The following is a 25,183-nucleotide window of genomic DNA, read 5'->3' on the forward strand; positions in this document are numbered from 1 at the left end:
AAAATTTACTTAGCACGAAGACTTAAGTAAACAAAGCTTTAAAAACGATGACAGAATTCATTACCGTTAGCTTCCACCAGTTTTTAAGAGAATGGCTTATTCTGACAAGGACCAACCGAACGGGCGCCTACCGCCCCCGCCCTCCGCGGCCCCGCCCTCCCCGCAACCGCCGCTCCTCGCACCGCCCCACTACGCCGCGTCGCGGGAGGGCCCGCCCTTCCCGGGGCGCGCTCCCTAGCCCACGCATGCGCCCTGCCCCTCGGCGGGCCCGCGCAACCCCAGGGCGGCGGGGCAGCCGGAAGTGGCGTGTGGCTGGGGGCGGGGCCGCGGGCCGCGTGGTGCGGCTGGGCCGCGTGCGGCTGGTGCCGGGATGGAGGTGGTGGCGCAGATGGCCAGCCTGGCGTTTGAGCCCGGCGGCGCTGGCCCGGCGCCGGGCGAGGAGCAGGTGGCGAGCGCGGAGGGGGCGCCGAGCCCTCCGAGCCCCCGGGAGGGCGGTGGGGAAGACGGGGCCCCGCCGCCCCCCGCCGAGGCAGCGCGCCGCTCGCCGCCGCCCGCGAGTCCCAGCGGGCCTCCTGCCGCTGCCCCCTCCTCGGACTCGGACAGGTGGGTTTAGCCCCGGGGCTGGGTCGCGGGGCGAGGGACCGTCGCTCTCCGCGGGTGGTTCTTTTCCCTCTGAGGCGGCGGCGCGGGTGGGCCGGCGGCGCGGGCCGCCGCTCCTGTGGCTCGGCGCGCTGCGAGCGGGGTGTCCCAGCCCCAGTGCTTCACCTTCGGTAGCTTTCCCTTTCCCGTGACAGGTGACATTTTCAGTTACATTTCACTTTACTGTTGAATTAATAAGTCTCCAGAACAATGACTATAAGGGTATAGGATTTAATGCAAACGTGAGTTTGGTGGTGGTGGCCTCTGGAGCATCATGGTTGATTGGGCCACCATGACCGTTCGAACGTCTTGTTTGACGTGGTTCTCACAGAGTGCTCCTACATCACTTGTGACAAGATACCTGCAGTGTTATTGCTGAAAAAACCTGAATGTGGGATTCAGGGTAGAGGGTCTGCAGATCTTAACTCGTGCTCTAATGTTGGCATTGCGGTGGAAAAGCTCATTCTCAACCTGTATGCTTTTTATTAAAATGTCCATCTTCTACTTGCATCTGTGCTTTGCTGTTCTGTATAGTTGGTCAGAGGTAACTTTGGTTAGATGAGGGCTCTGTTTCAGTCTTAGAAGCCTGCACACTTTCTCAGTTTCAGTGAGTTTTGTGTTTTCTTTTTGGGCCATTGCAGCAAGATGGGTATGTGGTCCTTCTAACTAGTGGAGGCTGAAATGAAGTCTAAGGATCTCCTCTTAAAAAGAAGATACTGAGCTTCATGAACAGTTAATGAGTTAAAGTTTGACTTTGGAAATACTTTGCTCAGTCCAAAGCTTTCTTAGAACATCATGAAGTGATGGAGAGTGAAATTCCTGACATATATCAGGGCCTTCACCTATAGTCTTTTTTGCTTCCAAAATCTGTTGGGCTGATGTTCAGATGAATATTAAACACAGTATTTTGATAGCTTTAACTTACTTATCTGTCTACGTGTATCTCAAACTCCTTTCTTTTTTTTTTTGCCTTCCTCCACTGATTGGTCTCTAGTAGCCTGACTGATTTTTGTCTTTCTGCTATGTTGATTTTGTTCCAAGTTTGTTGATTTTGTCCATGATTTTTTCTAGTAGCCTGACTGATTTTGTCTTTCTGCTATGTTGATTTTGTTCCAAGTTTGGCTTTTTCAAAAGGTTTATTTGGAGAAGTGCTCTTATTTGTTGTCTTTCCTATCAGCATTTGTTGGAAGAAAAAATGCAGCAACAGATAATTGAAAGCCATCCATTTGCTTGTGAAGGAGACAACATAATACCAAAGAATCTAGAACAGAGCATTTTTTTGTATTTTATTTATGATTTTGTTTCTAACTGCTGCTTTGTTAATGGCCAGATCAGGTATGAAAGGATAGATGCAATTTTACAAAAGTTTGCTTGTCTCCGTGTATTTTTGTGTAAGGTTTGTAACATGTTTTTTCAGTCACTGGATCAATTACTCCACGTGTTTGTTTCTTCCACCAACTCTTGATGAACTTAGACTTTTGCTAAAAGGAACATGTTGACATGAATAAGGACTGGTTACTTACTGTGCTCTTTCCTTGAAATATTAAGAGTCTAAGACAATAAACATCTCTTATGCATGTGCCAGTGAGAAATATTAAATTACTAATCTGTGTGAGTATGTACTAGGGGAATTCAGACAGGCCATGAATTATGAAACTAATCCCTTTTATCTGCAAAAATTAGAATTTTTTTTTTTTTTACCTTCATAGTGGAATTCCAAGCAATTCCATTGCTTGGAATAAGTATTTTCTTGACCTTCACTTAGCTTTATGCTAATGTTGGGATTGTACAAGAAGAGTGACTGTGAGCTGTAGAAGGTAGTTTAATGTATTATTTTTGAAAACTTTTCTTGTGCTCAGTTACATCAAGTGATGTTCAATACTGGGAACTTAAGGGGTGCATAAAATGGAAAGATGCTGATAATGCATAAACATTGTGGTCCTAATTTGGCTGTATTTATCTAGGTACTATACTGAAGTGATTACCCTGTGACTCTAATGTCTCATTTCACTTGCAGACCAATGAAGTGTAGGTCCCAAACTGTGACTGTCATGTACGTCTGACAGAGGGAATTATGCTGGTGCTGGACTTTTGCATGGGGTAGCCAGTGGGAGAAACTGGGCTAGGTGAACTTAGAGGTGGTTGCTCTCATGCCACATGCACCATTCAGCAGTGAAACAGCAGGAACCCAAACGAGCCATTGCAGTTGTTAGCATTTGCTCTGAACTGCCAAAGCGACTACTCTTCTGAGATTTTTTTATTATCTCGTCCAGTGGCTTGTAGATTCAGAAAAGACTGCTGCTCTTCTGTATACAAACGTATATGTTTAAGAAAAACATACCTGGTAACCAAGGGTATTTGAGTAGTGTATAATCTAGCCATTCTTTTTATCTGTAATGTAGAAGTCTATATTCTAACTCCCATGTTTGTTTTATTCAGTGATACAGATTCAGATAGTTCATCAACTACATCCTCCTCTTCGTGTTCTCCTTCAACAGCATCTGATGAAGATGATCATCCAAACGAGAAGGATAACAGATCTTACTGTGTTAAAACAAAAGATGAGTTGCCTATTGATGTAAGTACAATGTATTATCTTCTAAACCTTTTTCTAGTAACCCAACTTAAAATATTTTAACTTAATATATTCTTAAGTCATTGCAGTACCGAGTGATTGAATGCCTGTTTTTACACTAGTTCAAGTATAGCACAGTTAATAACTTGAAACGTGTTATTTTTCAGTATGTTAAGACCACTCAAAGTGAGGTTCACAGCTCATTTTAGGTTCATATTTGTATAAAATCACAGTTGTAATTAATGAAAACAAATAAATTTCTGGATAAAATTTGGATATTTTAGTACATTTTTCGTTGTTTGTATGTTGCAGGCTTTCATCATGCTTTCTCTATGTGAGAGACTTGAAGGTCTGATATATCTTGCAGATATATTTCAAATATGTTTAGGCCTGAGGTAAAAATTTCGACTGTTGTATTAAGCCTCCCAGAGGTTCAGATTGCATTGCCTCTACCCGCTTAAGCAAAATTATTAGAGTGACCATAGAAGTGGTTTGTGTTTGTTTTATTCTGCAATTTTTGTTGTAGCACTGTTTTATGTATTGCGGATCAGAACCTTAATTTGCATCAAGATACTGTCTTTTGGTTTTGGTTCTCATAAAAAACATACTCATTAAGTACTGCTGCCATTATTCCTCATTATCTCAAAATTAAGAGGTTTAAAAGAATGAGTTTTACCTAATCATCCGTTAGCAGATTATTACTATGTGTCATTTGTAATGGATTACAAATAAAAGGATAATATAACACTGTAATGTCAATTCACATTAATGGTATATGTTTATCTGTTATTCTGTACATCTCTCCCCTTCATAAAAAATGCTTTCTGGAATGAGAATCACGTCTGGTGAAAGGTACAAGAAATTGTTAGAAAGGTAGAGAAAAAAACCTCTGAAGAGCATTTGGATACATTTACCTTTGCTTCAGTGCTCTGTAAGAGTTTGTAATGAAGTGCTAGATGACTGTCTGGAAAGGCTGAGGCATTGACACACATTAGTAGTAGCAACAATAGGAGATGGGGGTATGTTGTTAATTCTTAAACTGTTGCTCTAGAGACACTTGGAGTAAAGAAAAGCTCTTAGCGTATTCTTTTATCCCTGAAATTAATCAAAGATTGAGAAACACACATAATGTTGTGTTCTGAAGGAGTAAAATATCAGAGCAATTCCTGCTTACATGCTCTTTGTTTTGAAGTATAATTAATAGTAGAACCATTTTAAATGCCTCTATGACAACATGTTTTTACAGCACTGGACCTTTGAACAAAATTTCTCGCTCAGATAGATGTACTTATCTGGTTTTATTTACCTTTTATCTCAATTATTTCTTTAAATAAAATTCATGTTAGTCTGAAAATGCTTTGTTGATCTGTTCTTTTGTCTCATTAGCTTACTAGCTTCAAGTCCAAATGTTTACAAAAACATTGTCTTCCTTTTGAGTACTGGCCTGTTTAATTTCATTGGTTCAGCAAAGCTATAGCTTTTTCCCAGTTAATAAGAACTGAAGATCTAGCAACTATGTTATTTACTGTGTCTTGTACTAAGCCATCCTACAGTAATAGAATTAGTCCATGTAAAAATGCTGTAGATTGTCTTATGTAAATTTGAGGGAATATAATTTGAAAATTAAAATGTATCTGCTAAAAATGAAACATGATAATTAGTTTTTTACCCAAAAGTCCCCAATAATAGCTAACTTGCTAAAGCATGGGTCAAAGATAAAATAAAAGATTAAAGAAAGTATTTAACTGGAATATGTGCTTAGGGGAAAAACATGCACGTATTAAGGAGTGTTAATGGAACTATTTTAGAAATCTTCTACTTTGAAGTGTAGGATTGACAGATATTGTATATGGTATGATAGATGGTACAGTTTACCAATTTGAGATTTATGATCAAAATCTTTGCTTTCTTCCTGAGACATACAATGGTCTTTGGCCTTTGACTTGCTCTGGCATCCATGACTCGGTTAAGTCTTAGCAGGGAAGTTGGTTTAATGTTGGAAAACTTACTGTCCTGTAGAAGGGTGTGGTGTTTCTATCTGAATTCACATCTTGGCTTTAATGCTATATTTTATGATCTGGGAAGGTCTTGGCCTCTGTTTGGTGTGTGAGTTGCTCTAGAAGCCTTTGCCAAGCACTTTTGTTAAGAGTGAAGATTATCAGGTGAAGTTTTGATAAGACAGGTTAAGATTCTTCTATTGGAGACAGATTTTATTTCTGGTGATGGCCTTTAAAAGTGCAGTTCAGGCTAAGATTTGGACTCTACCTGCAAATTCAGAGGATGTTGAACTTGAAGATCATTCTTACTCTAGTTACCCTTACCTTGTATTCCATGTAGTCCATACTGAATTCACGGCAGTACGGTATATACGTAGAAATCTTAGTTTACAAGTAAATTGAAGGTGGATGATGAGTTCAGTGTTAATCACCCTTTGATAGCAGATTTTGGTACTTACATTTGAGGAAAAAGTTTAATTTGAATATTGTTTGTGCAGTACTCATCTGTATATCTGAAGTTTGGTGCTTTTTTCCAAAGTGTTCTCTATGCTTATCCTCTTGTACCAAATACAACTTTTAGCTAAAAATAATTTCCTTTGTATAGGTTGTTGTGATCTTTACATCTTCTGTAATGGTCTGAGTCATGGCATAAACGGACAGATACCATTTTGTCAAATCAGATGATACATGTCTGGTGTATTTCATACTATTTTATCTCTTGCTCTGTACACTTTTCTTCTGTCATGCATTGGATGTGGTTACAGGCTGTCTGATTTTTTTTAATACCGATTAATTATCGTGTTGTACATTGAACTTAATTTATCTAACTTGAAAGCTCAAAAAAATTAACAAAATGTCTATCAGTTGTTGGTTTTTTCCAGTTGAATAAAATTGTCTTCTACTTTAGTTGCAATGGAAATATATAGAGTAGTGTCTCAATAGAAGAGGTGTCTTCAAAAGTGACATTTCCCCAAGATGAGTTAATTTAGAATTATTCTGAAAGAGGCAAATCAAACTAGATTTTTTTTATTAAATCTTCAAAATGTTAGGAGATTTTTCTGATTGTCAAATTTAAGCAGCAGCAAAGTAATTAATGTCTTAGTATGACGAGATTATATTCTGAACATTGACTTGATATTTTCAGGAACTGCCTCCTGTTGAAGACTTATCAATAATTCTGCCTGATGATGTTGAACTGAAGCTCTTTGGGACAGTTTCCAGCATCATCGAGCAGCTAGGTAGGCAAGATATGTTTGCTTTGTTTTTAATTAAGATAATTTCTGTATGTCTCTGCATTAATTGTGTACTTAACTATTCCCTCAAAGTGTCAGGACTGCAGCATTCTATTTCAGGGGGGTAGTGGGTTGCTGAATGAGAACTCAGACTACCAAATGACATTTGTGTTGAATTCCCTTTTAGTTGGCTTACATATTCCAAAGATGTAAGATACTATGACTATTATGCATGTGTTTCTGTGTGACTTTCATGTTCTAATTTTTTCATAAAAAAGCCTTTTTTCCCTGTGTATTATGATTTTTATATTAATTCTGGTAACAATAAGATTGAACATTTGCAGTATTTTAAGAAATCTTCCAGTTGTACATGCTATATTTCAATTATCTCTGAAGATACAGGAGGTGTATAACTGAAAGCACAGATGCAGTACAATGCAGTCCCAAGTGCGTGCTTGTTAATATATGAGAGCAGGAAAAAGACTTATTTCTTTAGCTAGTGTAGCAGTGCTTGGGTAATTGGTATATTATGTATGTTGTTGTTGGTTTTTTTTTTAAATTCATCCCACTTCTAGCACCTTGACCAAATACAAGCTGCCAGTGTCAGCAGTCATAGGACAGCATGACTAACATGATATATAGGTGCTGGAGGGTAAGCTTAATGGGATTGAGACATACAATGCATGTAAGCTTAACTGCAGCGATAGGCATTTAGGAATCTTTTCAGATCTACCTGGGACCTCAGTTTTTGATATGTGAAATCAAAATTTTGCTGAAGCTGGTATTAATAAAATATCCATAATATGTTTGTATTTAAGCTTATTTCAAGTCTTCCATTCTGCTTGAACGGCTTTCAACGCAATTTGCTTATGAAAATTAGAAATGAAGCTCAATTTTGAAGTTAAAGTATTTATGTTGAGTGGGCTACAAAAGAATTAAAGCAAATAGCCTTTGCTATTAAACTTTCTTTTATTGTAAAAGACTCCAGGTAATACAGGCATTTTCTTTACAGTATTTTTGTTGGTGGTGTTGGTTTGGAGTTAGATTTAATTTCATTCATGTGCAGGAAGCTGGCTTGAGAGTGTGGAAGGTAGTAATCTGGTCATTGTCCTCTTGTTCTACTTTGCCCTTTCTTGTTTATTGATAATAATGGGGACTTCCAAGAATGCTGTTTTCAGCTAAAATGATAGTTTGAAAATAAGTTAAAAAAGAAACGGTTGAATTATGGTTTGCAATTATTCTTATTTTTGATCTAGTATGTGAAGCTTTAAACAAAGCTGTTTTTAAAGACTTAAGTTTTGAAAACTGTCCTTAATTTCTAATCCTCCTTGGTGCATATAACCTTTTCAAATGCTGTCAGTTTTACTGATAGGTGAATTCTTGAGTCTGTATTCTGCTTTATGGAACTGAAACATATGAATTGTTGAATTTAGATTGGTTGGTGAAAGTTAGAAGACAGACTAATAATCATACATGAAATAAAGCCGTAAGAATGGAATAAAACCCAAGATATCTGTGTTATTTTTCTGCTTTTACTGCTTTGCTTTATGACTTTCTACATGTTCTCCTTTCTTTCCAGTTCTTCTGGAAACAGGTATCTGAGTGGCCTCAATTTCAATCGATTTGTGGCCCTTTTAGGGACTCTGCAAGCTAATTGTGGGTTGGTTTTTGATTTTTGAACAAAATCAATACCTGTGCGTACCAGGTTTGTATCTAGTATGTGGGGAGTTGAGGTCTCATTTGGAAATCACAGCTATTATTTTGGCACAACAATCAGTATCCTGAACGCTTTCTGTCCCTTTGTGTCAGAAATCTCTGCTGTTCTCTGTAGCAAGCTTCCAAGTTCATCGGTCTGCAGTGTGTGATACCTGTAAGTTGCCTATTACATACTGTGAGGTGAATTTAAGGCTAAAACAGTATAGGCACATGCTTGCTTCACACTAGCTAAAAGCAAGATGACACAGTACTTTCTGTGAACTTTAACTTCTGCACAGTGTATCAGAATTTAACAGAACTTTTCCTGTGTTTTGCTTCAAGGTACTTAAAGAGAAGAGAAAAATTCACTATGTGGGTTGTAGCCTGGAAAGTAGACAGCTTTGGTATATATGAGAAACCTGCCCCAGGACTGCAGTTTGGGCCTTGGAAGAGTAGAAGCTGAGGATTTTGGGTGGATTGGGGTAGAGGGAGCTATAAGTCAAACAGGCTGTAGGTGATAATGTTTCCTCTGGGTTTCATGGGACTGACATGACTTATGTTTTCAGAATATTTTCCTTAGCCTACTGGAAGACTGGGGACTATGTGTGATCAATCAAGTTGAGAGTATTCTCTAAGAGTTTTTGGTGTGTGTGTGTTTTTGTTGTGTTTTGTTTTGGGTTTCTTGTTGGTGCAGGTGTTTGGGGTTTTTTTGCTAAGGTATATTTCTCATGAGCGTTAAGCAACACATTGGGTTCTTTCACTGTATATTTTATCTTATAGGTAGGCACAAAATAAACTGATTTCCCTACTTCTCTTAAAATTCAGTGAACTATTAAGCCTGTAGCATTGTCACAGGCTTGCTTGGCATGTCACAAGGTGTTTGCAGATTGAAATAGTAGCAAAGCTGGAGTTCTAGCTTGATGAGATGTTTATTCTTTAAGTCCTGTTATGTAAGTTTAGCAGTGATAATCTTGTTAGTTTTTGTTGGAGTCTGAATGACACTAAGTGCTTGAGGGACTTTATTTGATGATGGAGAGGCACTGAGAATGCTTAATTGAGCATTCTGTTGTTTTAGAGGTAGAAAAGATTACCTTCAGAATCAAAATTTGAGTGTAATGTTGCGAGGCCTCTGTATTGACAGCTTTATGCATAATTCCTGCTGAACGTAAAGGAAGACCTGGTATTTCTGTAGACTGAAGCAACAAATGTGAACTACTACCGAGGAAGAGAGTGAACTACTCTAAAGATTTCAGTAAAGAATAAGCTCTTTATGTCTCTGAATCTGGAAAACCTAAAAATGAAGTTGCCTGTATATCAAATTACGTATTTAATGGAGGAAGAACATGCTTCTGTGTCCATTTATAAGTGTTTAAGTCTACTAAGTGTTAAGATTTCATATTTTGAGCTACTGGACTTGCTTGCTCTGACCACTCATCCCATCATTAATCATGGATTAGGCCCAAATGTAGTATGAGACTATATATGACATTAAATTGGAGAAATGTATTTCAAATGGTGTATCTGCATATGTAAATGACACCACCAGTTTCTACTGTGACTGCACTGCCAGACATCTTTTGTGTTCTGGTCTGATTTGTATGACTTACTAGGGGAAGCTATAATGAATAGCCATCTCCATTCTTTTTTCTGAGGCATATTTCATTTTGAATACTAAGAAGGCAGAATATATCTGCAGTCAAAAAACCAGGTTATTGCTGCTATGCACTTAATTAAGAAACATCCCGGGTAAATACAATGGGTGTCTCACACATACATATCTGAGACTTCTCTTTTGTACCTATCATCTGGTTTCCTTTCTTTCTCCACCCCAGAGAACAATAATTCTGTAACAAGTGTAAATCTTACTGCTCATATATCACTGGAAAAGGGGTGTATGAATGTAAGTGGGTTTGCATGTGTGCAAGAATTTTCGGGTGAAGCTCTGTGAACTTTAGTAGACAAACAATGCAGTGGTTTGTTAAGTTTCTCTGCAATTAACTACATATGCTGTTGAAACAAAGTTCTAATTGATAATTTTTTTTTCCATTTTAGTAATAATTGAATCACTGAGAGGCCTACCTCCAGTAAATGAGGAAAGCATAATTTTTAAAGAAGATCGGCAAGCAGCAGGAAAGGTGTGTGTAAAGCATAAAAACCTCTTATTCTAATATAAAATTCAAAGTATTCTTTTATGTTCCAACAAGTAGTGTTGAAGTCGACTAAAGGAAAGATAATATTTCCTTGATAGGTGGTTTTTCTTTGTACTTTTGACTCTTGCTATAGTAATCTATTTTTTTTTAATCTCAAGAATTCCTAACCTGGAATTCATTGCATCCTTACAGAATTACAATGTGTGATGAGTTTCTGCTATTTTATGAGAGTGCTTGTGGAGAGGGAGAGGTTGCTTTCAGATGTATGATGTCTTGAATAACAGGCTGTGCTCTTTTATTGCCAGGAGTTGGGGGCAAAGATTGGAGAAATTAGAGTCAAGTTTCAGGAAGAATGGGGAATGTTTACATATCTACACTTTGCTGTTCCAGTTTAAGGCCAGCGTGTGCTTTATGCAAGTATAATGAAGCATGTTTGCTGAGAGGGGTGTTGCATTTTATTTTGTATGTTTTCTGAGGAAAGAAAACCATCATCTAGAACGGTTACTACTATCATATATTTGAATGCTAGATGTGAGTGAAACAAAAAAACACAGTCTGAAATTGTAGCTGTTCTGTACAACATCTCAGAATTCTCTGCTCTCCATGGAATTGGGGAGCAGACAGGGGAACTGATGTAAAGGTGTCTTGTAAAGATGAACTTTGAGGAATAAACGATTGGGAGATTGTTCCAGGTAAGAGATTTGAAAGCATAATGGAGAGAGAAGAGTAGAGATTTCATGAAAGATTACTGAAGTAGAGGAAACAGACAGTGAAAACAGTGCAGTTGGGTGGGTGAAGGCAACATCAACATGTGATAACTTTTCCACATTATGGCTTAAACAGTAGCTGGGGAAATATACTGTCAAACAAAATGTGCTAATAAAATTAAAACATGAAAGTAACTTTATTTCATGCTGCATTTGGAAAATATATCAAACTTCTTAAATACAAAGTGTCTTAAAGCTTCATGGTTGTCTACAATGAAATTAGCTATCTACTTTTGGTGGTTTATTTAAACATTTTGATTTTGTTTGTGTTTCAGATATTTGAGATATTTGGTCCTGTTTTACATCCCTTTTATGTGTTAAGATTTAACAGCTCTGAGCATATCAAAGCAAAAGGTATTAATGTGCGAGATAGCATGTATTTTGCACCATCACTGGAAGACTTCACCCAGTATATATTTGCAGAGAAACTAAAACAGTGAGTCTGACTTCTTTTCTAATCTGGCTATAATGTATTTTTTAACATAGCTAAAAATCCTGGATTAAAGTTTAGCCTTCAGTGAGAAACTGTAGGACTAAGCTTGAGAATAAAACTTTTATTTTTTTAGATATTCTCAACTGTGTTGTAATAACAAGGTTTTGCTGTTTTGCATTTCAGAACAGTACAGAGTAGCAGTAAACTACAAGCTTCTAAAGTGTTATAATTACTGAAGTTTAGTAGCTTCTTAGTCAATTTAATATATTAAGCTTTCTTTCTTTTCATGTTGCTGTATTACTTCAAATACCATAATTGGAAAAAAATTCATTGATACTTCCCTCCCCCACACCCTCTCACACACATACACATGTAAGGGTTTTGCAAGATGAACTTTCCAGATTTTGTTGTTCTGCAGATTCTTGTTTAGTTTCATAACTTATAATAAACTTGTTTGAATTCTGAACAAGTTTGTATTTATTTACTATTTTTATTTCATGTTGCAAGGCCAGAACTGAAATTTAATTTATCAGTAAATATATTGTGCAGTTGGAGAATAACAATTCTATATGAAAATTACCTGCTGTAAATTTGGGAGAGGGGGTGATTTGAGTGTCAATGTAGTATGATGTTCAGAAACTTGTCAATAGTATTTGTGTATCACAGTCTGCCTGAGGAAAGTAGCATGTATGAATAGGACTTGTTGCCATTTAAAAGGAAGTGTACTCAAAGATACAGAGTAAGAACTAAAGCATAATAAATGACTGCTAGACATTAATGTTCTAATTATTGATGAATAATTGTCTGAAATAACTATAAGTTAAAGTCCTTTATCATACAAGCAACTTAGCCTCTGTTTATTAGGATTAGTTCTCATCTGACTTGCAATTTTTTTCTGACTATAGCCAATAATATTGGTGTCTGCATTAATTGCAACTCTGCCAGTATTCATACTGAATAATGTTTTTCTTTAGTCATGCATGTGGCCAGGCCTGCAGGAGTCTTTTTTGCAACAAGCACATTTTTTTCCTTTCAGTGAAGACCAAAATAGATCACTTTCTCACTCTGCTGCTTGTTTGTTTTTCTGCAGCATTTTGATGCCAGCTGGTCTTTGATTTGTGCCATTAAACTTTGTTGCTTAGCACAGTAACTGCACAGACTTTAATCATCTGCTTACTACATCAATAACTGTGTGCCGTACTCAGCATCTGAGACGTGAGACTCATGTTCTAGTTTGTTACATGCTTTGCAACTAGTTTTGGGAACTATTTGTCTTTTGGTAGTACTTCACTGTCATATATGGTACAAAATCGAACACTAGGTAAAATGTTTCACACTTTCATGACTTAGCGCAGCTGAACAGCGCATCAGACATTGTTTCTTGCCCTGCATTAAAATAAGCAGTGTGAACAGCTGTGTAATCTGATGTAAACCATAATTTCTGAATAATGTGATTTGTTACATTTCACTGAAACTATTTTATTTCTGAGTTTTGTCAGTAAAAGTTTTTAAGCTTTTGTGAGGCAATTGGTACTACTTGTTGAAGTTGCCTATTTACAAAGTAGGTGTCATTGAAAAAGGATAAAGAATTTTGATTTCTGATCTGTGCTGTAATGTCTATATAAAGAAACCAAGATGGCATGAATAGTAGAAAAGTTGAGCTTCAGTCAGTGCTTCACAAGAAGGCTTTTGGACCTTAGCAGATTGCAAATTTGATGACCAATGATTTTTATTTTCTGCTTTTTGTTAGTTTGTGTGCAGACCAGCTTGTGGAGTATTGTAGGCTTAAAGTTTTAGAACTGCTACGCAAAACTGTGGTGGTACTTTGAAAAGGAAGGGAATCAGGGTTAAGATCTGAAATAAACCTTAGGTTTGAAGCTTTTTCTGAAATCTGGCATGCAATTTGCTTGCATTGTACAAAGTTGCAGTGCTAAGAATAAGCCTTATACTTTATAGCAAAATAAATTAAAGTATAGTGTAAAACTTATTGAATGCAAAATAATTTGTTGCTAAAAATAGATTTATGTTGTATTGCCTGAAAAGCAAAGTAATTCTAAAGAAGCTCATATATTTTCATGATTCCTCTGGGTCACCTTTTGTTAGACTTCCAGATCTTACAGTATCTGAGTTCAGAAATCGAAGAATTACTATCCTCTTCTTTGCAGAAGATTATTAGGTATCTCAGAGCATGAAAAGTGCTTTGTGTTGTGCTGAAATGGGGAAGGCTGCCTTGGGAGAGTGAGATAAGCTGCCTGAAGAACTAAAAAGGTTTAAATTTTGCAGTCAATAGTACTACCTATTGCCTAATGACCACAAGTCTTGGAGTTTCTTGCGTTCTCTGGTATTTCTGGCTGGCATGTATTGCCCCAAAATAACAAGATGAGAGGGAGAAGCAAAGAAGTTGCTTCATAATAATAATAAATAAAAAAAAGTGTTACCTTTCATTATTGCATAGATAGTTTTCTGCAGCCAAGAAATTACTCATATAGAGCCCTTATCTTCCTTTCCTCCCTGTAACATTTTCTTCTAATTGAACTGTAAAATGGCTTGCATGCTAATACAATTTGCTCATAATCACAAGGGTGGTGTGTCTTTATGGTTTTCTAGTGATTTGTAGAGACTGAGCTTCAGTTTTATGGTTAGGGGTTGAGGCACAAAGTACTTCCAGATGACTTGCCAGTGTTCTCCTGGGAAGCCTTTGACTAAGGGCCTCAAGTCCAGGCTGCCTAGAGCTGATGTTTATGTACTTTGATGTAGCTATTGCTGCTTGATTGTTGCTGACTTGGAGAATACATAAAAACCCCTTTGGTTATTAGAGCACTGATTGAAGACTTTCCACACTGAACAAGTTGGTGTTTTTAACTATATGGTTCAATTTTGCAAGTAAGAATTTTCAGTATTGCATTATTTTATATAGTTTGTCTGTATAGATAAGGATTGTGTCTTGACATTTCAGACCAAAATATATTAAATTTGTGAGCAGTGTGGAAAAACCTTCCACTGACTTTAACGGCATAGTTTAAATTTGTTCCACAAATTTGTTGCTAATCAAAGAAATTACTTGATTTTTAGTGAAGTTCTTAAAGTGGTGGGTGAAATAAATGATACCACTTCAAATTAGCAATTCAGATTTTGGTGCTTGTCGGGCAAGATGATTGAGTTTCTGCTTCCTTAAATGTCTTTTACTTTGCTTTTTAATTCTATTTTGTTGTAAATATAAAAGACGAAACCTAATTATCTAGCTAACACTGTATTAATAGAATTGTAAGCCAAGCTTAGAGGTTTTTTTGGTTCCAAATTCACTTTGCTATAGATATACTTAAAGCCTGTGTCCTACTAGACTAGTTCATTGTCCTTTTTAACTGGAGATATGTATTCTGAAACGAGAAGAATAAGAAAGCTTATGACTGTAGTCAGCAGTTAGTCAGCATAAGAAAGTTGCAGTGAACTACCTCAATTCAGGTTCAAAGCAATTTAGGTTCAAAAGGATGTGTTGAGAGAATATTGATCAAAGCTTAATATTAGCTGTGTGAAATGTTCAGTCTTCACTCAAAGTAGGAAGATTTTTCAAGTGACATATGTAGTGAAGTTCTAAGTTGACACATACATTACGATTCACGTAGAAACAACATTAAAACCCAAATGCCTCTCTCAAAACAGGCGGCTCCTGGTGTAGGAGATCTGATACCTTGACGAAAGTGTTACTCAGTTTGCTGCAGTACAGTTCTTGCAAATTATTTCTAACCTGGAATATGTTGCTACTATGTGACTCAAACAAGAGATGTTTCATAGCCTCCTTACACCATCTTCCTTCATCTTGATTGTCTAATCTGTGGCTTGGTTGTTTTTTTTCTTTTAGGGAAAAAGGTTCAGATGCATCCTGGAAGAATGACCAAGAACCACCACCTGAAGTAACTATAGATATTTTTGTTTGTTTGTTTATTGTTTTTGATTACACAAGATATATGTAGAAAAAATTCTGTGCAGAGTAAGTAATTAGCAGGCTTATTTTTTTACACAGACAAGAGTTGGACATACCTCTTCATTGAAAAGAAGGTCATGCTTTTCTTGGGGAGGCCTCACAGTCAGTGTAGAGAGTACTAGCTGTGTTTTTCTGCTTGCTTTTTGCAATTGGGAAAATTTATCTCTTTATGTTCAGTTCCTCTAGTCCTTCAAGAACATGTTTGGCAACCTGAACGTTCAACTTTGAGTAGCAATGCTTTTACCTTGCCTAATAGTTTTGCTTCTGTTAGGGAATTTTTGTCCTTGCAGTTCTTTCTCTGCAGCTTTGTCTCTTACCTTGCCACAAGCAATTGTTTGTCTTTAAAGGCCTGCTAGTGCTCTGCAAACTGTAATCCTTGGGTGTTTAAGCTGTCTGCTCTGTTAGATTAACTTGACACCTCTTCTGTTGCATTCTTTGAATGGTTTCTTAGTAAGATTTCCCTACTGTTTGCTATTATAAAACTAGTTTTATGAGAGGAGATGAGCTTCTTCCATACAAAGGCAGTCATACAGGATCATGTGGAAGTGAGTGCTCCTCACGACCATTGACATCATTTACTGTAGGATCTGTAAAGATTTCTTCAATGACATCAGGCTTCCTGTCCAGTGCTCCTTAACTCTAACTATACTTTTCATGACTATTCTCTTCTTCAATAAGAGTCTCAAGGCTGACAGTTTTATTGGGTGTTTTCATGAGATTTGTTCTCTAGCTCAACATTTGAGTCGCTTTTCCTTGCAATTTCTACTTTAAGCCTATCTTATCCAAAATAGCTGAAATTCCTAGAACCCTTGTGTCTACCATAGTATCCTAAAGAGATCTCTCCATCTGCTTGTTTTGAATCTTCCAAAAGCTTGTATAGTTAGCATAGTTCTAAGCTATGTAGTATGTGCTTATTACTCTTTAAGTAGGAAAGGTGGTTTTTGTGGGTTGGTTGGTTTTTTTGTGTTCTAACCAATTTTTAGAATAGAATAGACTATTTCAGTTGGAAGATACCTACAACAATTATCTAGTCCGACTGCCTGACCAATTCAGGGCTGACCAAAAGTTAAAGCATGTTGTCAAGGGCATTGTCCAAGTGCCTCTTAAACACTGACAGGCTTGGGGCATCAACCACCTCTCTAGGAAGCCTGTTCCAGTGTTTGACCACCTTGGTAAAGAAATGCTTCCTACTGTCCAGTCTAAACCTCCCCTGGCACAGCTTTGAATCATTCCCGTGCGTCCTATCACTGGATACCAGGGAGAAGAGATCAGCACCTCCCTCTCCACGTCCCCTCCTCAGGAAGCTGTAGAGAGCAATGAGGCTGCCCCTCAGCCTCCTTTTCTCCATACTAGACAAGCCCAAAGTCCTTAGCTGCTCCTCATAGGACATTCCTTCCAGCCCTTTCACCAGCTTTGTTGCCCTCCTCTGGACACATTCAAGGACCTTCACATCCTTCTTAAGTTGTGGGGCCCAGAACTGCACACAGCACTCAAGGTGAGGCTGCACCAACGCTGAAGACTGCGGGATAATCACCTCATTTGACCGGCTGGTTATGCTGTGTTTGATGCACCCCAGGATGGGGTTTGCCCTCTTGGCTGCCAGGGCATGCTGCTGACTCATATTGAGCTTGCGGTCGACCAGCACCCCCAGATCCCTTTCTGCAGGGCTGCTCTCCAGCCACTCCTCTCCCCATTTATACTTGTGTCTGGCGTTACTCCATCCTAGGTGTAGGATCCGGCATTTGGACTTGTTAAATTTCATCCCATTAATCATAGCCCAATGCTCCAATCTACCTAGATCCCTCTGCAAAGCCTCTTGTCCCTCAAGAGAGTCAACAGCACCTCCCAACTTGGTGTCATCGGCAAATTTGCTAATGGTGCATTCAACTCCTGCATCCAGCTTGTTGATAAATATATTGAACAGAACTGGCTCTAGAATTGAACCCTGAGGAACACTGCTGGTGACCAGTTGCCGGCCAGATGTAGCCCCATTCACTACAACCCTTTGAGCTCTGTCCTACAGCCAGTCCTTCACCCAGTGCACCATGAACGTGCTCATCCCGCAGTTGGACAACTGTGTCCAGAAAGGATGTTGTGAAGGACAGTATCAATTTTTGCATTCACAGTCCTTATCCCAGGCCAGTTGTTCTGGCTTGAAGGAGAGATGTTACGATGCAGACTTTTCTATGCTTGAAGATAGGTCCTGTGATGGTGTATTAGTCGTCAACCCAGAATGTTGATTTTTCCTCTATGGGGAGGATGATGCCTTTTGAAATAATACCTTTTTTTCTTCCCACAAATGGAGCTGAGCTGAGGAGTGTTAACTTCTCTCAAAGAATGCTTCTCTGTCAGTTCTGATTGTAAATTGCCTTCCTTTCTCCGGGAGACATCATCACACAGAGAATCATCTGATGATCACTGAGAATTAGAAGTGTTGCATAGAATTGGACTGTAGGTATTTGATCAGTAGAGCTTTGAAAGACTGTGTATACTTAGAAACTTTTCAATAGTCTTAGCTTTCTTTTGTCAAACAATTTTCTAGTGATGATGATACAAAATGTGCTTATTAGCTAATGGTGAGCTCTTTTTTTTGTTTCTTAGTCATATTTTAAAGCTATTCAGGAGATAAGCTTGTAAATGTGTTAATTTGAATTTGTAGGAACCCAAGTAACTTTAAAATTTGGCTAAATACAGTCAAGCAGTCATGTCCTCCAGATACAGATTCATTGCTTTTTCCAAAGTTGGTATTTATTTTTTATGATTTTTCTTAATTTTTATTATGATACTGTTACCTTCAGGTTAGAATCTGAAAGTACAGGGGGAACTTTACATTTATTGTACTTCACTATAGGAAGGAAGGAAGCTTGAACGAAATCAGTGATGTCAAGGATGGGCAAAGTTGATTGCTTTTTATGACACCTTTGTTTCCGTGGCTGTTCTGACGTTGTGATATGTCTGTGTGCTCTGTTTTGGAGAAAACACCACATATAACATCTTGTAATCCTGAATTAGAATAACCTTTGGATAGTTCTAGCAGTTAGAGTTTACACTAAGATATCCAAACTTTGACAGCTGATGAGCTGATAGAAAGTAGCTTTTGCTGTGAAGGTAGTAGCTGTTGACAAGGCTGCAGATTAAATGTTATGCTGCTGATGCTTGAAATTGTCTCTTACAGCCAGACTCTTTTACAGCCCTCAGCTGGCAGCTGATTCTATAGCTTTTTTGGCCAGCTCCCGTGGTAAACTGCATGCAATTTCTGGAGTCAGTTCTTTTTGTGATACTGTGAAGTTTTATTTTTGTATGAACGTTAAAATAATCCATGTTAGGCCTTTTATGCTTGCTACTTTAAGGTATATGATAAGTGTTCCTTTTCTGATAGGCTTGTAATTAGTGCGGCTTAACTGTAGACTCAGTAATACAATCTCTCTCGGCCTTGTCTTTGGGGTCATAGGATGACAGTGTGATCTCTGTGCTGCAAGGCTAGCACAAGCAGATAACTGATTTCTCTGTGAGGCGGCTTTTATGGAATGTTACATGGAAATTAGCTAGCAACAGAAGGTACCTGTTTGTTATATCTGCTCTACTGGAGGATAGTGTATTGAAGTCCTTAGAAAAAGCAGGAGTTAGTGAAAGGTTTTACTTCATGGTATGTATAATCTTACGGGTTTTTTTTTGAGTGAGAATATAATCCAGCATGTAGAAGATGAACTAGTTGTACTCCGAATTAACTTTTACGTGGCTTTTTTAGCACTGTTTTAGTGCAGTGTTTTTGAGATCCATGCTCTGTATATACTATAGAGATACATCAGTCAGCAGCAAACCCCTTCCTTTCAGAACTGGGAAGGGGAGGGTGGGAGCAAACCCTTTTAAGTCGTATGAGCGAGCTGTTTTTCAGGGAACTAATCATGCTGAGAGATTTCTTCCTGTCACTAATAACTCTTCCGCATTCTAAATGTAAGCTAGGATTGGAAAGGTAGCAAAACCTTGTGTAACAGGAACAAAATGTTGTCGTGACATTGAATCTATTGTAAATGACAACATTCTCCAAAGCTGAAAATTCCTTTGGAATAACATTGCTATTGCAAGTTTAATGGGAACAGTGTTATTAAATATACTACAGAAATTCCAATTTAGTGACAATTTTAGACTAGGGGTTTTTTAAACGTAGTTTAACTGTGCTGAGTTAAAATTAATTTGGCAACCATTACTTAAATCCATATTTTAATTTACCTAGTCTGCAGTTTACCCTTTGGAAGCTTTTTCTTGGCAATAACTAGCCAGCTCCCTCAGAGATTCCCAGTTTTTTTCTTACTAACACCTACGCAATCAAAAATTTGTGTTCAGTACTTGAATGTTGCTGGTTTTAGGGAAATTAGAAGGAATAACTGAGTATTGTATAATTGTCTTAAGAGAAATTTGTGGAGTGTTAAGTTACTGATTGTGTTGAGAAGCCAGCTGAACACAGAATGGCTCTTTGAATGCAAAATAGGAAAGTGCAGCTTTAATATTCTAACAAGGATGGATTGTTTTCTAAATAATGATTTATTGCTAGAACTGGAGTTCTTTTTGCAGTCTTTATATGGCTTTGTTCTCCTCATTTATTTTTTTTTGAAACAGGCCTTGGATTTCAGTGATGATGAAAAAGAGAGAGAGGCAAAACAGAAGAAAAAGAAGCCTCAAAGTCAAGGAAGGAAGAAACCTAAGTCAGAAACAAATGCATCAAGTGAGTGAATGCTATGGGAGAATGCTTTTATTTATTAAACCGAGTTTGAAATACACAGTGATATCTGTCTTAATGATTGAGCTTCATACAGTTAATCAGTATTTATGTGCTTTTCAAAGTTACATTTGTGAATTTGTGGCTACATTCCTTAATTTTTTTAAAAGGAAAATGAAGGGTTTATTTCTATTAAACTGTGGAAGGGAAGTAGTATAGGAGCAGGATAGTTGTCAGAGGAGACTCAAAAGCTCTTATGACAGTGTCAGCTGACACAGTGAGGATATAGAACAAATGCCACCTTTTGGTATTTAGAGCTTGCTTATTGCAGGGGTTATTGGGGCCCAAGTTCAGCTTAAGCCTTTGAGTGCAGGGAGAAGATAGAGGAAGGCCATGGGCAATTTTTGGAAACCCATTTTTTTGACAATCAAGGAGGAGACACAAGTCTTAGGGAATTTATTCCCCTGTCTGAAAAGGAAGCTCTTCCTCACCCGTGGTATATAAATACTCCTTTAAAATAACTTACTTGTGTGGCCCACTGAGAACTTCTCTGTTTACCTAACACAGTCATTAGATGAACAAACCTATAGTAGTTTAATAAACTATATATAGTTTTTCATAATATAGATAGCCTTCTTTACCTTCCTTTCTCCTGCTGTTGACAGATCTGTTCCAGGTGTAATCTTGCAGCTGTGCTCTGTTTGCAATAACCAAATTTTCCTGTCGGTCTTCTCTCATGCCTCTCTGCTGACAAAACTTTCTGTGTTTTGGTTGCCATTTTGGTTGAATAATTTAAATCACATCCTTCTTTTTCTGTTCTCACTGGTTTGCTTCTGTTACATGCTTTTTGTATCACTCCCTTTAAATACTGCTGACTCTCATCCCCTTCCCTTTTCTTCTACTGCTTACATATCAGGTTGCTTCAACTGTTTGCAGTGCAGTGCTTCCCCCCATTGATTTTCTTGGACTGACTCCTTCCATGAGTTTGCTCTTCCTTTGTAAAGCTGCTAGACATTGTGCCCTACTGAACCTCTTTTCTCTTGATCTGGGAAGTCAGTAACTGTCCTGTTAACTGTTTTACTCTGTGTACAGTACATCAGTCCCTTGTACCCTTTAAATAAAGCTGCCTTCTTTCTTGGACTGGCTTTTGCCCTATGGTTTTGACAGTTCTCCCTTAGGGGAGGATCTGAATCGTGCCATACTTTCCCTTCATTGCTGATGGTTATGTTCTCTCCTGGTTTCTGCTTATCTAGCATACGGCATGTTTTCCACCATATCCTTATTCTTCCAGCTTATTGCAGGCCTGCCTTTGCCTAGGGCTTGCTGAGGCTGTTGCTGAACTATGTTCCATAACTGAGGACACAATGGGAGGAACTGTCTCAGTCTGTCAAGGGAGTATGAGTTATGATTTGCTGTGTTTTTCTGTAAATAACATGGTATAAATTGACATTGTGTGCAATTTAGTTTGGCTGTGGAATTCTACAAGGATATCTGGCAAATTGAGCCACAAACTCAGTCTCAGCTGGCGTTTTGCTTGGTAGCATCTTCATAAAACTCTGAGTATATTAAAATTGGCTCATTGTTATAGTCTTTGCTAGGAGAAGAAAGAACAAAAATATTCACTCAAGTACTTCCACTTCACTGCTTCTGAGAGGACTGCATGCACCAAAGGAGTCTTAAGTTCCATGAAAATAAGTAGGAATTTTGGTATTCAGCTACCTTTCCAGACTTAGCTTTTCGAAGGTGAAAATGTTTCTATGTGGTCTAGTGCCAATGATTTAGGTCCACATAGATTCTTAAAATTCAGTGATTTTATGCAGTGTTATGTCCCTAAATACCTTTTTGCTTCTAGCCCTAAAATCCTTTAGAGATCATGCTTTAGTTTAAATTCTACAGCCTTTTGAATATCTTAGCAGCTCTTTGGAACATATTTAGTATTTCTGTGCTCTTAATTTTATAGCACTTATCCCATTAATACTCTTACGGTATTTATATAAGGTGGCAGGACATTTGGCATGAACCTTAAATATATGCTTACAGTGACCTGTACAGGGAATAATTCATCTTTGAAAGATGAATGCTGAAAGCTAATTAGCTAAAGGTACAGGCTGCCTTTTTTCCAATAGAGTAAGTTAATTTTATTAAATTGAGTTTGAATAATTTCTTGTGTCCTGTGTCTGTGCTGTAATATCAATTCAGATCTGAAAGCTGTATACCATTTAGTGTAATGCAGTGTTGATTTATCTTCAGTTTTAAAATGTGTTGCTTTTAAATCTTGTTTTAAACCAAAGTTTCCAAAATGCTCACAGTTTGAGTGTTCCTGTGATTCATTAATACAAATGAAAATGCCTGGAGGGGAAGAAAGTGAAATTTCTTTTTTAATGACTGAATTTGCAAACCTCAGGATAATTCTTTCTATATTACTCTAATAAATCAAGATGAGTTACTAAACAGTAGACTTGCTGGTATTATTTTGTTGTTTATGTATTATTTGCCAGTATTAGTTGTTGATGAAGTGTAGTTTTCAAATTTCCCAGACTTCACCTTGAAAGATTTGTGAGGACTAAACTTAATCTTTCCAAAATAATATTAAAACTGTGTGTGTTTCCAGTGTGGTGTGTTTTTTTTTTTTTTAAGGTGAGAATAAAGGACTTAATCAGTCAATGCAACAACCTGCTTCAAGTTATTCAAGGGGATACCGTGGCAGAGGGTTCTCCAGGGATCCGTTTCCTCCATCGGGCCCTCCAGGTTTTTCAAGACCACAAGTAAGACCACCACAGCTATACTCTTCAGACAACAGAATACATCAGGAATCTCCAGCGTTTCCACAGCCTCATAGAAAAGAAAATCCAATGTTGCAACAGTATCCCTTTCCTCCTCCAGTTTTTGGTTCTGTTAATGAGATGCATCAATTCCACCTTCCGCCTTCAAATCTGAATATGATTTGGACGGGCCCGAATATGTACAACTCATCATACCCGTTTTTGCCGCCCCCGCCACCACCTCCTCCACCTCCTCCAGATAGCCATCCTTCTCAGTTCAGGCCTTTCTAAGTTTCCATAAATGTGCATACAGAGCATTGCAGTTTAAAGGGAGGAAGAACAGGCTGCCAAGACTGTATTCCCTTATTTTGGAGATGCTTCATTTTTCTGCAGCAATAGAACAAATGCAGAGTTTGATGATTTGTGGGACATCCACAGAAAACTATTTTTTTCTATTTGTTTTCTGTTTCAAAAAAAGAAAACTGTATGATAAAAATAACTGAATATTAAATGTTTTATTTTTATAATATCTGCTAGTTTGGGATGATAAATAAAAACCTTTTGGAGACTGGTATGTAGTGGTGGAAATCTATTTTGTAATAAATCTAAGAGTTTATGTAACTTTTAATAATTCACTAATTTCATATTAGCTAAAAGACTGGAGCTGGATGGTCTTTTGTTAAATAGCTGATATAGCTAGATCAGAATTTGGACCAGCAGCTGAATTACTCTGTCAGATTTAGTGGTCTACAATAGCTGTAGAAGATCAACTTACTCATTAGATGTTTTGCAATTAATTTTAGGATGTTAAACTGCATGGTATGGGGAAATTAAAAACCAGCATAACTTCTCGAGCTTGTCTTCTAGTGCAGAAATGCCCGTAGATACATACAGTACGTAGTCAGCCTTTCAAGGAAGAAGTCATCAGACCTGTCAGGGAGAGAAAGTATGCTCTTTCAGAACTCCCTTGTTTAAATTTGTATCCAAAATGCAGATAGTACTAGATTGCTGTTTGATTGTCCTTACAGTCAAAACTGTCTCCTCTGAAATTACGAGGTTCATCAACTCTCCCAGCTTGTTTCATTGTCAACCAAAGACAGCCTGGAACAACCTCCACCTGTCCAGAGGGTCAGTCCTACAATTGCACTTCCTTACTCTCCCTGGAAGTGGCTCTGACTAACTAGAATGGAAACCCTTACAATGCATGAAGATTTTAAAAAGAGAAAAAAAAAAATAGTGGGACAGACACATCTTAAAGAAGATTTTTCCACTGAAAAATCATTTTTGAATCATTAATCAACAATACAATCAGTCTGAACCATTGAACAGAACTGATAGAAATGTGCAGTATGTATTTCTGTTCTCAAACTCGTATTGGCCTCATTACTTCGGATGTGTATTTAAAGGCTAATTAAGCTCTGCAGGTGTTGCTTAGACTTTAATTCCAAATAACTTAAGAATGAAGCAAAAGTTTAATGCACAGAGGGAGGGACTGTCTTGTCAAGGTGCTGCTACTGTGAATTAAAATTTAATTTCAGACTTCTAAAGTTTTCTGCAATATACTTAAAAAATTCTATTCTCTAATATATCCAGAACTACTATTTCATAGGTGTGCAACTGAGAAGGTTGTTTAGATCTCAAATTTTATGGCAAACAGGTACTGTACAGTGGCAAGAAATGGTTTCAGAACAATAGCATTCCAGATATGTTTAACTCAGTTCTTCCGGATTTTTTTTTTGGTAGGAAAAAGAACATCCAATTCTAGTCTGTTACAAATGCTTATGTTTTGGGGGAAGGGAGAAGGGGGTGAATTTCTGGCTATCTAAGCTGTAGCCCAGCTATTACCATTGCTAGTGCTGGTTCACATGCATGAGTAAACAAACTCGCTAGAGCCTCATGACTGAGGCTTAGCAGGTTTGCTTTGAGTTTCCCTTGACTCGCCTGGAGCTTTCTTTTAACTTGGTTTAGCTATAACAGCAATTTGTTAATGACCATGTGGGTATGATTAATTTGTTTTACGTGTGGTATACACATAGGTTTTTACATAGATGGCAGGGGCAAGTAGTTACTCTGTGTAGAATGGCGTATTTATGGCTTTAATGGAATAAGATAGTGTAGAGGCATAGAGACCTGACATGATAACAGAAGGCTCAAGTGGCAGTGCAGGGTGCAGTGTAGAGGAGTACCTGGGATGTCAAGACATGGGGCAGGGCTGGCACTGGAAACCCCGTGGG

General features: G+C 37.9%; 1 protein-coding gene across 1 annotated transcript; it reads left to right on the forward strand.

The window, feature by feature from the left end:
* Positions 1-302: 302 nt before the first annotated feature.
* On the forward strand, positions 303-23,517 carry NAF1 (nuclear assembly factor 1 ribonucleoprotein). Its single transcript, XM_072862502.1, has 8 exons — positions 303-603; positions 3,079-3,217; positions 6,356-6,449; positions 10,191-10,273; positions 11,331-11,491; positions 15,348-15,399; positions 20,088-20,193; positions 22,825-23,517. Exons 1-8 carry the CDS (start codon positions 371-373, stop codon positions 23,238-23,240), a joined length of 1,284 nt encoding a protein of 427 aa, XP_072718603.1. The 5' UTR covers positions 303-370; the 3' UTR covers positions 23,241-23,517.
* Positions 23,518-25,183: the final 1,666 nt, after the last annotated feature.

This window comes from Ciconia boyciana, chromosome 5 (genome assembly GCF_034638445.1).
Source record: "Ciconia boyciana chromosome 5, ASM3463844v1, whole genome shotgun sequence".
Lineage (NCBI taxonomy): Eukaryota > Metazoa > Chordata > Aves > Ciconiiformes > Ciconiidae > Ciconia > Ciconia boyciana.